This window comes from Elephas maximus, chromosome 9 (assembly GCF_024166365.1).
Source record: "Elephas maximus indicus isolate mEleMax1 chromosome 9, mEleMax1 primary haplotype, whole genome shotgun sequence".
Taxonomy (NCBI): Eukaryota; Metazoa; Chordata; class Mammalia; order Proboscidea; family Elephantidae; genus Elephas; species Elephas maximus.
In genome coordinates this window covers 36973714-36989885 of record NC_064827.1, presented here as the reverse complement: position 1 = coordinate 36989885, position 16172 = coordinate 36973714, and the positions used below count along the sequence as shown (strand labels likewise).

General features: G+C 40.2%; 2 protein-coding genes across 2 annotated transcripts in view; both read left to right on the top strand.

The window, feature by feature from the left end:
* Positions 1-5974, top strand: part of MOB3B (MOB kinase activator 3B) — a 227605-nt gene extending 221631 nt beyond the window's left edge. Inside the window, exon 4 of the mRNA XM_049895997.1 lies at positions 322-5974. Coding sequence (XP_049751954.1) covers positions 322-351 — 30 coding nt within the window. The 3' untranslated portion in view covers positions 352-5974. The remainder of the gene's footprint in view (positions 1-321) is intronic.
* Positions 5975-15130: 9156 nt separating this feature from the next.
* Positions 15131-16172, top strand: part of EQTN (equatorin) — a 36364-nt gene continuing 35322 nt past the window's right edge. Inside the window, exons 1-2 of the mRNA XM_049894941.1 lie at positions 15131-15206; positions 15456-15569. Coding sequence (XP_049750898.1) covers positions 15131-15206; positions 15456-15569 — 190 coding nt within the window. The remainder of the gene's footprint in view (positions 15207-15455; positions 15570-16172) is intronic.

Below are 16172 nucleotides of genomic sequence, written 5' to 3'. Positions count from 1 at the left end.
TGGGAGTAGTATGCGCTGAGAGCATGCTCTCCATCTGAAGGGGGCAACTATTCTTCAACTCTAAGCTTCTCAGCAGTTCCAAATCTTGCAGTTTTTCAGAAAAAGTCAGAAATTTGGATTTTTTACAAAATAGCCAAGTTTTTAAACCTTGCCTTGATTTAAAACAAACCAACAAACACACTGGCAGACCTATTCATGGCCCATGCTTGCAAACTCTTGTTTAAAGACTCTGCAAATTCCCAGGGTATTTTCAGAACCCTTTAACAAGTTGTCACTCTGCTTGTAGTTTCACCTAACCATCCTTCTCCCCTTGTTTTCCAGAAAGAGATGACAACCAGGATGTGTCACTAACTCTCCAGCTCACACTTCGAAGGAAGAGGAATGCTTTTTCCTCACACAGTCCTGACCGGGCAAGAGGCCAACCTCCCTGGCTGAAATGGCACACCTCCTGCCAGGAGCAGGAGAGCTGAAGACCAGTGGTGACCACTGGGTGACGTTTCCCACTCACTTCATGTGCTCTTAACCCTCAAAGTGCTGCTAGCCATGATCTGTGTGCCAGGCAGACACAACGTGAAGGACAGACAAGGACCGTCCCCTGGGCCTTCCTGGCTGGGGATCTTCCAGAAGGAAGCCACTGCACTTCCAAGTGTGTCACAGCTCTCCTGTGACTTGCCACCGAAGCTTTACTGGAATTCAGGTTTTGAGACTGAGATGCTGATTTGTGCTGATTTGTACTTTTCCACTCTATGCTGTTAACCCGCTGACTTTTCTGTAATTTGTTTTCTAAGTAACAAGTGAATTTTGGATTTCTGAATGCGTAGCAAGTTTTTCTGTAACAAGCTTTGCTTTCCAGTTCCTTAAAGCTCTTGCTGTGATCCTGTGGTTCAACATGGTGCAGGGCTGTAGAGCTGTACCCCAGCGGCAGCACCAACACAATTTCCCCAACACCAAAAAACCAAACCAAACCCAGTGCTGTCCAGTCAATTCCAAGTCATAGCGACCCTATAGGGCTGAGTAGAACTGCCCCATAGAGTTTCCAAGGAGCCGCTGGCAGATTTGAACTGCTGACCCTTTGGTTAGCAGCCGTAGCACTTAACCACTACACCACCAGGGTTTAGTTTAATTAGGGACCACTCCATGGGGTGGTTTATGCCTGCCCCAAGTAGGGTCTTCAGACTTTAACTACAGGGAAAAGACTGGTCCCTAGCATAAGGCTCAGAAGTTACCAGTTTACCCTGAACAGAATGTGGTTTTTATAACCACCCTCATCCCTTGTTCTTTCATTCAAAATATTTTTTCCTGTATCCCTGAAGAGATATCATAAAAGAACAAGAATGATCAGCAGGAGCCCCGAGTCACGTAAGTGCGGTGTTCGTTCTTTTAAGAGTAGGGAGTCATGGCCCTTTCTACATAATACTAAAATTTCAGTGAAAAAGGAAACACAATTGGTTATTTGGTGCATATAGATGAAACAATGAACCCACTGACTTGGAACCTTCTCAACCAACCCTTTGGGCTTCTAACCCCAGCTGACGTGTTCTTCCTCCACGCTCTCTCCTCCTCCGCCATATTCTATTATGGCACGAAATGAATTTCTGCCTCTATAATTGTGCCACAGTTGCCAAGGCAACAGTGGAGCTGGAGCTAGCTTCCTTCTTCTACCCTTTCCATGTTTTCTGTTCCATTAGACAGTCAGAATAACACGTTCTGTGCTATATCCTGCCTTTGAAACCTCAGTGAGTTTTGGTTGATGAAATGTTGCCTTCTCTGTTTCATTGTGTTGAAAAGTGTGGTGGTCCCAACAGCCTGCGATGGGGGTAATGATGCTTCAAGTGATCATTTGAATTTAACAAAATATCAGTTGGTGGAGGGAAGTAGATGAGAATGTATTAGTGCATTTTGATGTAATAACTATTAAAGAATAACTAAACAACTCTGATTTCGTCTTATTATACATAATGAGTTGAAGCCTTTCCTGGCTGCCAAGAAAGGCCTAGAAAGCATGAAATCTTTGTCCAAGCTCAGAAAGGGCTGACTGTGTGCATAGTGGCATTCTACACTGACCTAACTAAGCAGACCATCCCTTGCTTCGGATCTCACAAAGGTTGTCTCCTGGAATCCAATGCTGCTACTTTTCTCCATGTCGTTGGACTCTGGCCATCAACAAACATGTTTCCTTTCTTGCTTCCTAAGTAACTTTGAGACGACAAGACAGGCAGATTTTTCTCAGCGTCACTTTTGGCTGAAAGAATATTTGACTGTCCTAAGGATCCTGAGAACAGAGAAACAAGAGCCCTAATCCCCAACCTGTGCAATACAGCAGTACCACGTGGGACTGTAGGACAGTGGGACAGAGAAATGATGACATGGTGCCTTGGTCCTAGGAGGAACTGTGTGCCACGCAAAACCAACCACAGGCCTTTTGCATTAAAAAGTTGACTTTGTTCCTGCATTTCAATAATGCCTCATCAAGTAGGAGGCTGGAATCTGAAGACATTTGTTTTTCCTTCTTATTAAGGTTATTTTCTATTAACTGTGTGTATGAAATTGCCACTCAATTTAAAAATCCAAATTTTTTTTAAACTTCTTGGAACAGTTTCCTCCTGGTTATGTTGCTAATTGCACTCATCAACTCTTCTAGGGCAAATTCTGGCAAACTGCTCTCATTTTTTAATTACAGGGTATTCCTGTTCCCACAGAACTTTATTTGGCAAATTCTAAAGAAAATCGTTACAGGTGATTTTTATGTCTTTGGCCTGACTGCATCCTTGTAGCTGCATCTCTTCTTGCAAATGAAGGCCCTAAGCTCCCTGCAGCCCTGCCGGCACCTCCAGCCCTCTGGATCCCAGACAGACTGCGTCTTTCTCCTAACTCAGCTGCTCTGCCGGAGCAGCCCCATACCCCTCTCTTCCCCTTCTTTTTCCACTATTTTTTCTATTTTGAGAAATTTCAAAACTGACATTTCAAAGTTGAAAGATTGCAATGAACACCTTTTGCCTTAAACGCACCAGTTGCTAACATTTTCTACACTTTTCTTTCTCTCTCTGTAAACAGACACTTTTATTGCTGAACTATTTAAAATAAGTTGTAGACATTATGAAACTTTGAAATACTTCAAATTTCTCTTAAAAATAAGATCGTTTTCCTACGAATCTGCCATATCATTTTCACACTTAAGAAATTAACCATCTTCACTTTTTTTTTTTACTCTCTATATCTAATATGGAGCCCTGATGGCATAGTGCTTAAGAGCTTGGATGCTGACCAAAAGTCAGCAGTTCAAATCTACCACCCACTCCTTGGGAACCCTATGGGGCAGTTCTACTCTCTCCTATAGGGTCACTGTGAGTTGAAACTGACTCAACGGCACCAAACAACAGTAACTTATGATCCACACGCAAATTTCCAAAGAGTCCCAAAAATGTTTGTTATAGCCCTTTTTTTTTTAATCCAGAATGCAATCAAGATTACACGTTGCATTTAGTTGTCAATACCTTTACTTTCCTTTAATCTATTTGAGTTTCTTAGTCAGTGTGTGTGTGATGTGTACGTGTATGTGGTGTGTGTCTTTCATGACACTGACATTAATAAAGGGTTCAGGACAGTTTGTTTGTCGAATGTCCCACAGTCTTGATTTGTCTTTTCCCAACTGATTCCTAGTTATTAAATTCAGGTTACAAGACTTTTGGGGAAGAATTCTACATAAATGATATTGTTTCATCCTATTGCATCACAACAGGAGGTACGTAATGTCAATTTGTCTCTTTTGTGATGTTAAGGTTTATCAGTGGGTCCAGGTATTATTTGCCTGATCCGTTCATTAGAAAGCTCCTTCTTGGCTATAAAGCTCCGAGGTTCAGTACACATGACATTTTATAGACTGCGAGGCTGTACATAGGTACGTTCCTTTCTTACTATTCTCAAAGAGGTCCAGCATCTGCCCCCTCTCCCCGACAAATTAAAACCATTGCTTGAGTGATATTAGCAGTAACTAAGAGTTCATACCTTTCCATTTAGCAAAGGAAAGGTGAAACCGGAAGATTCCCTGTGCAGGCAATATATGAGTGTATGTGGCTATAAGAATTTTTATGATCCCTGGAGCCAGACTTGAAATATATATAATCTTTTTTTTTTTTTTAATTTTGGGCTCGCATCCTCAGTGACCTCACATGCAGACCCATGGTTTTTTTAATTGAGGGCATGAATTCTCAATGGGTTGATTGCCCAAGGGGGCAAAAATTGGTTCTTGGGGGAGGTATTAAAAAAATCTTAGATATAACAATGGTTTGCGGCCTTCCAATGGGCCACAGTACACAGCAGATACAAAGTATATGTATGGTATTAAAAGTTCGTGGGAATTGGGTTGGCTGGGGGACTATTAGTATAAAGTGTCTAAAAAGGCTCCTAAAAAAAATCTGTTACCATTGAGTCGATTCCAACTCATAGTGACTCTATAGGACAGAGTAGAACTGACACATAGGCTTTCTAAGGAATGGCTCATGGATTCAAACTGCTGACATTTTGGTTAGCAGCTGTGCTCTTAACCACTGCACCACCAGGGCTCCAAAAATCTTGTAGGAGACCCATAATAGAAGAATAAATAAATAAGTTGAGAAATACTAGACTCACTTTCTGTTCCTTAGGTTGTTTATTTTCTCTTCCTGGGATGTTTTCTCAATGGTCAGAGCCCACAGTCTCCGAGTCAGGAGGGGTGGAAGCAACTTGCAGAGATTTCTGTCCTCCTACCCTCTTAGATCATATCAGCAGCATTCCAAGTGAAAAACCTGTTCTCACACAGACCTTTCGGCAAGAAATTCTGTAGCATCCTTTGGTGTAACCCACTGAACACTCCACAACATCTGAAATCCTTCCATTCAACACAAGCCCAACTATTATCTTTGAGTTTCAGCACATCTTTTTTAGTGTTCCATGTTAGGAAAGATCCTAAGATTATATAGGATAAGTAGAAATACAAATATTTATCAAATATAAATAAGAACTTTACCTGAACATCCATTAAATATGCGAAGACTATTACCATTTGACCTTCAGCCTCCTTCCTTCAGAGTTCTTCTACCTGTAGCATTCTCTTGGAAGTCTTGTTGTCCATTGTTAACCATTTCTGAAACTCACCTTGAAACCTTCCCAAAGCTCTCCATGTCACCCTGCATTATGGACGTGGCAGCAGTGAACGTAATAAGAAATTATTTCATGCTTTCTCCAAACTCTATAGTGTCTTTGCTAAGTCCTGACTTGCTTTTTACATATTTATAGATTTTCTTTTCTATTTTATTTGCCCACACAAAATTCTTATCTGAATTATATTCAACCATTCTGGTTTCCCTTCCTGGGTTTCCTCCATTCCTACCTTAACACTCTTTCTAGATTATTACACTGGTGGTGTGTGTGTGTGTGTGTGTGTGTATTCTAAGTTACCCCCTTCCTTTGGCAAAGCATTAAGGCACTTGGATTGAATTATTCTCATTGTTCTATGGTAATTTATGCTGATCCATCATTCTGGTCATTGATGGAAGCACAGCCCTTCTTATTGTCTTTGACCCTCTGTCCCTTCTACACCCCATGGGTACCACACTGTGAGAAAATAAATATCATAGGAAAAGTATGAACATGCCTTCAGATATGTGTGCAAAGACATGATCCCAAAGGGAGTTGGAAGTGTCATTTGGATAATACTGTTTTCATTCTCAGTTTTATATTTTTGGTCTTGAAATAAGTGATTCTTTTTTAGAATTAGCCAAATAAAGTGTATTTTTGAAATAGTGATGTTTTTCCTCCTGTTTTAAAAAAATACATACTGACAAAAAACCTTTGTAATAGGCCATTTCCCTCTGGGCAGGTATTAAGAAGTTTTCAATGAGTAAATAAGGATTTTTATAACTTTTAGAGGGAAGAGTCCATTTCTAATCAAGCATTTAAGCTCTTTGACTAGCTTTTAGTGTTCTGACTTGAAAGTTTTTCAGTATCTTTTTTAATTGCATCAGAAATAATGTTTGCTCTATTTTAGTTCCATTTGTGCTAAAATTAAGGGTTTCACTGTAAGAAAAACAGACTAATGTAATTAAATCAATTAGAAAAACAATTGAAGGATATTTATGAAATCAGGTCTGTGTGAGTTTAGGAGAACAAATGTCACAAATAAAAGATATAATATCATCTATGCTCTCTTTTTTTTAATAGTCTATTTCTTTAATGAATATGTTCTTCATCTTGCAATGGTTCTGGAACAGGTAAATAAAAGAAAACTGTGAATTCTACATAAAATAATTCGATGTTCGTTTGAAAACACACATGCACGTATTTTCGTTTTAGCTGAAGTTCCTTTAACCTACGACAGAATTTCCCAGGAGGGTAGAATGCATATACCGTGTTTTCACGCAAATAATGCGCACCTTCTGTTTGCTTGCCAAACGCGCCCTCCCCCTACAAAGTATTTTCATAAGAGCCACTATACCAATTTTCTTTTACATGTTGCTCTAAGAAAATTATCATATTGCACTTATGAAAATACCTTGAGGGGAGAAGATGAGGTTGACAACAAACCTAGTAGGTGCACATTATTTTCGTGAAAATACAGTAGTTTAGCATCTCAATAGATCAATGTTGTACATGTTTTTTTCTTGCAGCAGGATTCAATATGAAATTTGTTAATCTGCCATATAAAGGTAATAAATCTAGACCATAGGAAAAGCCCTTGGATCAGAGTAAATAAACCTGAATTTTAATCTCAGGTTTACCACTACATTACTCTTGTGACCTTGGGTAGTCTAATTGTTCTGTGACTCAGGTTTCTGAACTGCAATCTGAGTTTAAATTGCTATGTAATTTATAATTATTGTAATTGTTTTAGGGGAATAAATAAGGTAAAAATGCTATTAAGTTAGGGATATGAAAAATAGAAATATATATAAATTCTGTACTGATTGATATGTTAACAGTATATTTTTATTTACTGTATAAGAATTATAAATGGCTTTAATAATAGCCGCTGTTGCTAATAGCAATAACGGAATACTACATCTGACAAAAGCTACTTGTGACAAGGTAATTTCTAGACACAGGACAGAGAGGAATAAGACTTCTGGAACCTGATCAGGTTCGTAAAGGGTTCCTCTGCTTTAAGTTCCACTGTTAAGATGTGGTAAAGATGCAGCCAGTGGATTGAAAATGGCCTGCAGAGACATTCTATTTGACCCACACAGCGTTTGTTCTCTTACAAAACTTTTTGTAATAACAAGTCACCAACATTTAAAATTTAGAAAATTTGACACATAGAAACAGGATTTCTGATTTATCTTACAAAATGAGAAGATCTGGCAACACCAGGCTTTTGTTCTCATGTGGCCGGAATTAGTTGAGAAATGGCTGACCCATTTAGATGGAGCGTGTTCCTTGCAGGTTACCGCTGTCCTCACCACTCCCTATTGCCTCCCAGACATGTGGCTGATTGTCAGTCGCCATCTGAGTTCTTATACCGTGCTGCTTCATCCATTTACATTTCTTGCTCTCCTTGAAGGTATTTCAGGTCACAGCCCCTGCTACACTGTGTCTCGCGAGGCCACTGATGAAACCACTCTGTTAATTCCCAAATTTATCCCCACCCACGCTGAATATCTGCTATATTATTATGTTCTTTCCAGTAACTAATATTGTATTAATGATAATAAATGGGAAACAGTCTTGGAAGGCAATAAATTCAAACCAGATGCGTTTTCACTTTCCCCACCCAACAACAACAAAAAAGATACTCCCATAAGGTAGTTCCCATAGAAGTTAAGTGGATCATTAAATCGATCCAATCTTTCACTTATTCTGTCATAAACAAACTTCAACCCTGTTTCCGAGTAAAATGATTTGCTACATTGACCAAAATGATAAAGAAATGTCATTGAAAGCAACGGTAGTGTTATTTATAACAATGACATAATTTATCTGGTTTTTCTCATTTTTCATTGTTAAATAGATTTTAGCAGAATGCTTTAACTGAAACTCCTCATTGTTTTAATGCAACACTCACCATCAATTTTTTTTCATGAAACCAAGCAAAAATTCCCAGTACTTAATAAATGAAAAACTAAATGAGGAAATCCAATTCAATCTAATTAAATTTTGATTGAGTTCATAACTGTATACTGCATACTAGAATTAAGTTGAATATCTGTTCCAATGGAAATCATATCGTATGATTGAGACATGACCTCATATATTACCAAATCAGCAAGAGTCTAAGCATTTTCAAGAAATTTTAGAAAATAGAGGAAAATAAATATCCATGTAAGCCTGTACTTATTAACTCAGAAATGGAAACGTGGATAACTATTCTCCATCACTGTGCCTATGTAGGTGTCTCTACAAAGTACACATTTGATATGACTAAAAACTGCATGTTGATTGATATACACAAGAGGCAGTAGCAGTTACCAAATTCATAAATTGCGGCTTGTTTATCCAAAGGTTAAGTGCTCAGCTGCTGACCGAGATTTGGTGGTTCAAACCTACCAAATGGCTCTTCAGGAGAAAGACCTGGTGATCTGTTCCCATAAAGATTACAGCCAAGAAAACTCTATGGGGAAGTTCTATTTTGTCACATGGGGTTGCTATGATTCCGAATCAACTCAATGGCACCTAACAGTAACATGGCTTGTCTTAATCAGAAGTATGAAGGTACAACAAGGACGTTCAGCCCACCTAAATCCATGAGGAAGGCAAAACCTGGGTAAAGATGCTTAGCGTTTTAGTCAGGATAAAGCCTAGAAGGAGAAGTTAACATTGGCTGGGAAAAGAGCACCTGGGCTGCCCATCCCTGCCCTGTCTGTGGATGTTTCTGCTGGGAAAGTAGAACAAGAACAGAGTCTCTCTTCTGCTCGAAACCCTGCCAAGGCCCCATTTTTCACTCAGATTAAAAGCCCCTCCGGGTGTTTTTCTGGCCTCCTTGATGGCCTCATACATATCAGGCATGCTCGCCCTTATGGCCTTGGCACTGTCTGTTTCCTCTGCCTGGTATGCTCTTCCCCCAGAGACCCATGTAGGAGTCCCTAGATAGTGCAAACAGTCAATGCATTTGGCTGTTAACTAAAGCACTGGAAGTTCGAGATGCTTCAGATGAATGGGCTGGTTATCTACTTCCAAAAAAATTAGCCACAGCCACTGAAAATCCTATGGAGCACAGCTCTACTCTGACATACATGGGGTCAGCATGAGTCAGAGTCAACTCACTGGCAACTGTTTCTGGATTTTTTTTCTTTTTTTTAAAGAAAGCTCCTTGCCTAGCTCCTTCTCCCCTCTTCAAACCTGCTCGAATGCCTCCTTCTTGATGAGGCCTTTTCTGATCACACCTGCCCGCCAGCACTGGTGATTCCCTTTTCTCTGCTCTTCTTTTCTCTATAACGCTTCTATTTGTTAGGTATATTATTTATTGCCTGTCTCTCCCAAAAACATATAAGCATGACATCAGGAATTTCTATTTGTTTATTGATGTACCTCAAACACCTAGAACAGAGGGTCTAGCACACAGAGTTCAATAAACATTTGATGAAAGAGTGAATGAATTAACAGGAAATACAGGTGCCTAGTTAAGATCTGCTACCAGGGAGAGGCTAATTAAAAGCAATATATAATGAGGGCAATATTAATTTGATGATTCACAAAAATTTACATTTACTGAATGCTTAGCATAGACCAAGTACATTCCAAATGCTTTACGTGAATAATCTCATTTAATACTCAAGACAACCCCATAAAGTTGGCTGTTTTTATCCCATCTTATGGTCAAGTTTAAGTAATTTGCCCAAGGTTACAAGCAAGAAAGTGGTAAAGCTTGGACTTAATGCTACACAGATGTGCTCTGGAGCCCACACTCTTAACTATGGGAGACGATGCCTTTGAGCCCCTCACCCCCGGCACTGGGCTCTCTTTCAGATGGTCTCCCTCTCTACAATCAAAGGTTCCATGTAGTTATCAATTCAGTCTTCAGTTTCTTTCCTGGTGATTTGTTAATGTGGTAGCATTAATGTTCCTATGATCAGTCCATCTGAGATCATAAAGTATGTCTATATGGAAGATGCACATCCAAGGTAACATGAGTAAAGTGGACCCTGAGTCAGAGATTAGGTGGGACAGTGGATCAAATGGTTGGACACCAAGAAGGTCAGAATGACCACTCCAGGGAGTGTTAAGTGGTGTGAGGGTAAGGCTGAAGGCCAAGGCGGGGTCTGTGAGTAGGCAGAAGACAGAAAGACAATCTGGAAGTCCAGGAGGAATCACGCAGGATGGGAGCGGAGTGTTCCTATGATCAATTGAAAGGGTACATAATAAGGATGTCTAGGTCTTGCTCCCTACCGGGAAATGGAAAAGAAGCAAGCATTTCATTCATACTTACAGGAATACGAGCATATTTTTAAAAATTAATAAACAGAAGGATCCAAAGCAAAAAATCTTAGCTTTGACAATAAGAAGTCTCTAGAACTACCACAGTTAATTTTTGCTAATTTCCCTTCTCTACTATAGAAATTAACTGGCATTAATTCTTTGGCCATAATATAAAATATGGGCATTTATGAACACTTAATTAGAAATATGCAACTGAGGGGCTGGCTGGAAGATTTATTAATGCATATATTTTGTTAGCTGTATTTAGAAACAAAGAGGAGTCACATTACATATTCAAAGCAACATCCGTTCTACCCATCTGGCTGGTGCAGCTTCCTTTTCCTTCGAGTTCAGTTGTGCAGACCATTAATGTTCTCCAGTTCCTGGTTCCATCAGGGGATTTTTCATATGTTAGGATGTAATACAGGCCTATGTTTCAAGGCTGGATGAAATCAATACGCTGTGACGGGTGTTCTACTTTTCGATTCCTAGGGCTCCACGGAGATTGTCCACAAAATGTTTCAGCCATTGTACATGGAAGAAGCAGGAAGAGGGCAGATATTTTTATATTAAATCACAAGATTCAGCAACTACTGAACCACGCAAGTTAAAAAAAAAAAAAGGCACTCCAAAGGCAAACCCCATTTCACACTGCCAGGAACAATTTTTAGCTCATGTCCAACCTTAATAAGAGCAGATAACATAAGGTGTAGCTCAGGTATTAAGTGCTGGCAGGGCATTATCTAGACATTGAATTCAGCAAAACTCAATGAGCTATGGGTTTGAAATAAAAAAAATAAAAAATAGCAAGTTTAGAAAATCCCTAAGAGCCATAAGCTGGTTATTGCCGTTTTTGTGTATTTGCATTCAGAAGAAAGATTTTGCTGCCCTTGGGCTCAGGATATCTAACTGGAACTTGCGTTATCTCTCCTAAGTGACTACAAAAGACTTCTGTGTGACTTAGATACAGAAATGTGGTAGGAGGGTACTCAGGCCCCTCACCCATTGCAGAGAGGAAGGGAAGACAAAGGTGGTTTTAAAATGAACATCCTCTGCTACTCTTAGATTCCTGAGTTACTGTGCTAGAAAGTACTAGAATCAGTGCAGGTGGGTATGCTGAATGCTTTAAGGGAATCAAGAAGGCAGTTTAGGGGAAAGGAGGACCAGGAATTTACATTTACTGAGTGCCTACTCTGTGCCAAGCGCTGTGCTTGGCATATATTCTCCTGTCCCATCCTCACAACTGGCCGTTGAAGGAAATATTCATGACTTGGAGCATTCAGTAACCTATTGCAGGTGTGGAGAATGAGAGCTGATTACATGCGGGGAAGCAGGGTGAGTGCACACGAGGACAATCCCTGCTCTCTAGTGCCAGGCGTCATGCCAAGCGTTTTACTTGGGTTAACCCCGTGAATCCTCACCATCACCTATGCGGTAGGTACTATTATTATTATTCCCATTTTACAGGTGAGAAAATTGAGGTTTAGGTATAACTCAAATTCACATGCCTAGTTAGTGGTGGACATGAGACTTTAACCAAGCAGTCTGTTTCCAAAGCCCTTGCTCTTAATCTCGATGCTATATTTTCTGCCCCTACTTATTTATTAAGAAATTATTTCTCTTTTCAGATTGTTCACTTGCTAAGCTGGTGAAAAAGCTTCTCTCACCACGAGAAGCAATGATAAGGAAGTTACCCTGGTGAAATAAATGCTTCACAATACAGAAGCATGAGTCTGATGAAAATTGCCACTAAAAGTTAAGATTGTCAGATTGACAAGCGGGAGGAAACACGTGGATTTATCACTCCTGGTGCAGATGTTGCTTGTGGGGCCACTGCCTGCAGAAGAAAAGGGAAGAAAGACTGACTCTGGACACTCAGCTTTTTCAAGTTTGATCGGAGCAGGAGGTACAGTGACATGCTCACCCTTTTGATTCCAGCCAGAGGGTTCATGCCATTCAACTGCTCCCACAAAACAGTCTCATTCCTGACCAGGCCATAGTCTACACCAAGGAGAGGAAATAAACATTTTCTCCTTAAATTTGGCAATGGAAAACATGCAAGACTAGGAAACATGTAGGGAAATTTCATTGGGATCAGTAAACAGTTGCATCCCTACTATGGCTGAAGACACTTAATCAGTCCTTAGTCAACAAATGCTATCATTATATCGATTTCACAATTACCGTGGTCAAGCAAGTTTGGAAAATATTGGGTAAAAACATTTAAAAAGAGTTTCTCACTACAGCACTCATGCAGCTTTTAGGCTGACATGCGTCACGATTACCTAAAAAAGCAGTTGTAACTTGAAGTGTTTCCCAAACCCAGTTGATTATGGAAGCTTCTTTGTAGATCATTTCATAGGACTAGAATTTGGTGGAACATGCTTTGGGCACCCAGTCTTGATTAGATCTTGGTAAAATAATGTATTATAAACATCAGCCTCATGTACAGAACCACCCAATCAGTTGCCATTGACCCGACTCTGACTCATGGAGATCCCATCTGTGTCAGAGTAGAACTGTGCTCCATACGGTTTTCAATAGCTGATTTTTCAGAAGTAGATCATCAGGGCTTTCTTCCAAGGTATCTCTGGGTGACTCAAATCTTCAACTTCCCAGTTATGAGCTGAGCATGTTAACTCTTTTTACCACCCAGGGACTCCTCATGTATAATCAAAACCAAACCCACTGCCCTCAAGTCAATTAGGACACATAGCAACTCCATAGGGTTTCCAAGGCTGTAAATCTCTGTGGAAGCAGACTGCCATATCCTTCTCCCATGGAGCTGCTGGCAGTTTCAAACCACCGACGTTTCTCTTGGCAGTCAATTGCTTTAACCACTGTAGCACCAGGGCTCTTTCCTTACGTATAGGAAAAAAAAAACTTTCCACTGTTGAGTCAATTCTGACTCATAGCGGCCCTGTAGGACAGAGTAGAACTACCCCATAGAATTTCTAAGGCTGTAATCTTTACAGTGGACCCGTGGTGGTGCAGTGGTTAAGAGCTTGGCGGCTAACCAAAAGATCGGCAGTTTGAATCCACCAGCAGCTCCTTGGAAACCCTATGGGGCAGTTCTATACTGTCCTACAGGGTTGCCATGAGTCAGAAAACTCGATAGCTGCAGTTTAATTTTTTATCAAAGGAGACTGCTACATTTTTCTCCCACAGAGCGGCTGATGGGTTCCAACTCCTGATCTTTTGGTTAGCAGCTGAGCACATAACCACTGTTCCACCAGGGCTCCTTCATTTATAGAAGGGCCCCCCAAAATGATTCTTGGCTTTTAGAGATATCCGTTTATAAACCATCAAATATTAATCATTATTATTACATTATCTTTTCTTAAAATATGGCCAGGCCAAGGGGTTGGCTACCTGTCTCAAAATCACCAGAGATGCTGGTTATAGAGGCAGGTTGCTGGGCTTCAGCTCAGAACAACTAAATCAGAATCTCTGAGGGTGGGAGCTAGGAACTTGCTGTGGTGTGATGGATTGCTTCTATATGGCTTTTCTTGCCATGGTCTCATAACTCCCACCAAATGATTGGGTGGGACTATGCAAATAAGGAGACTGTGGCCCACCAAAGAAATTGGACAACTTGCTAATAATGCAAATAAGATGCATGGCACCTTCGCAGGGGTGGGACCGTGCAAATAAGGTATATAGAACCCTAATAAGGGGATTGGTCAGCTTTGCCATCTGCAGGGCTTAAAATGAGCCATCGCAGAGACAGAAAGGGGGGCCCTCACTACCACCAAGAAAAAGAGACAAGAGCAGAGTGCATCCTTTCAAACCAAGGTCCCTACACTGAGAACCTTCTAGACCCAGAAGACAGAGAAAGAGAGCTATGAACACCGGAGATGGTGCAAGATGGTGAAAAGCAGCAGCAGAGATGTGGTGGCAGCAGAACCAGGAGATCAGAGCAAGGCAACACAGTGTGCTTGCTGGCCCTCATAGAGCAAGGTAGTAACAGTGGGTGTGCTGGCCCACAGAGCAAGAGAGCCGAGTACCTTCGGGCGAGAGGTTTCCTGGTGGAGTGGAGTGCTTCTGGGCACTTAAGGGCAGAGTTAAAGAGTTTTGTAACACTTCCCCCAGCAGAGCAGAGGCTGGGCTGGCCCAAGAGACCAAGAGGCCAAGGGAGAGGGAGCATGGCCGAGAAGCCGTCCTGACCGAAAAACTGTGTCCTGAGTCGTTCCTAATCCTGAACTGTAACCTGTGACTTCCCTAATAAATCCCATAATTGTGAGCATTGTGTGTGAGTCTGTGCGGCCATTGCAATGAAATATCAAACCCAGCACAGAAGTAAAAGTGCCTTGGGAGGGACAGCTGGTGCCAGAATTGGTAAAAAGATTGGAGGGTGGAGGTATGTTTCATCTCCGCCTCATATGAATCTGCTTGTGGCTGTTGCTCTTGATTCTCCTTCCCTCTTACAAAATTAGAGGAGGTCAGATGCCCCACCATGCCATTTTCACACTTGTACTTAATCAAACCCCTAATGTGATTCTTATGTACTCTTAACTTTGAGAACCACCACTTTAGGACTTATCTACACCCAGTTCTGAGTGTCATTGTACTACTCATTTATTTTCTGCATTACAAATCACCACAAGCCTTTGGGAACTCCTACCAGCATTCCATTTGACCATGATGTCATAATGTTCTAGTCAGTCATAGGACCTGCTGGGTAACAGAAAGGAAACACGGAGCAGACATAGTAGATGACTGGATAAATCACGAAGTTTTTCCAATGAATTTCATATTGTTCATTTTTTTATCTGGGGTTTTTTCCTCAGACAGTAGCGATATCAAGCCCAATTTTGAAGGTGAGTAGGCATTTAAAACTTTCACAGAAAGAGTAAGTACCCGGGAGAGAAGATGCATAATCATGAAAAATTGGTATGTGGCAATTTTCTACAGGATAATGAAAACTTTACCTTTGGAGGTTGTGGTATAATTTAGATTTTAAATCTCTGTTTCACAGATCTTTGTGAAAAGAATACAGAATTAGAAAAAGAAAGCAGTAAAAGAAACCAGCGTTACATTTCTGAAACATGATGTGTCTTTTTTTTCAGAGTTCCCTGATGCGATGCCTTTATTTAAACAAGAAAATAAAGAGCAAGAAAAAAATAAGGATAAAGTACCCGCTAATGAGAAAAGTGGCAATCATTATAAAGATATAAAACAATGTGAGTCTTTAAGTTAATTGTGAATACATATATAAAAATTGTATGATTTGATTTAACTTTCTTTTTCAAGTTTGCATAATTACTTTATTCCCTATTTCTTAAGTGCCAATTTATTTTATAGACTTTTTAGTGCATAAAATGAAACCCTTACTTCCTATAACTTTTTTCATGTGAGGTCATGAAATTTCACAAGGTTCTCTTGGTAACTGTAGTTAAAATAGAACTTATCATAGCATTTTGGTTATTTATTCACACTAGTAGCATTTGACCTAATTCTCCAGTCAGTAAACAATATTTATTTAGAAGTGACTTCCAGATAGTTGGAGGGTACATCAAAATTTAGTTTATAACTCTCCATTCTCATACAGGCCTCATTTCTCATAAGGTTCACAATTCTAAAAAAAAAAAAAAGTTCATAAGACAATTTACTGGAAAAAAATAAGATTAAATTTAATTATCTTGGGATCTTCTTAAACGTGTTGCTGTTAGCTGCCATGGATTTGGCCATCAACTCATGGAAATTCCATGCACAATGAGATTGGACCATTGTGAGCCAGAGGGTGTTTATGGACGGAATCATTTCAGAAGTAGATTGCCAGACCT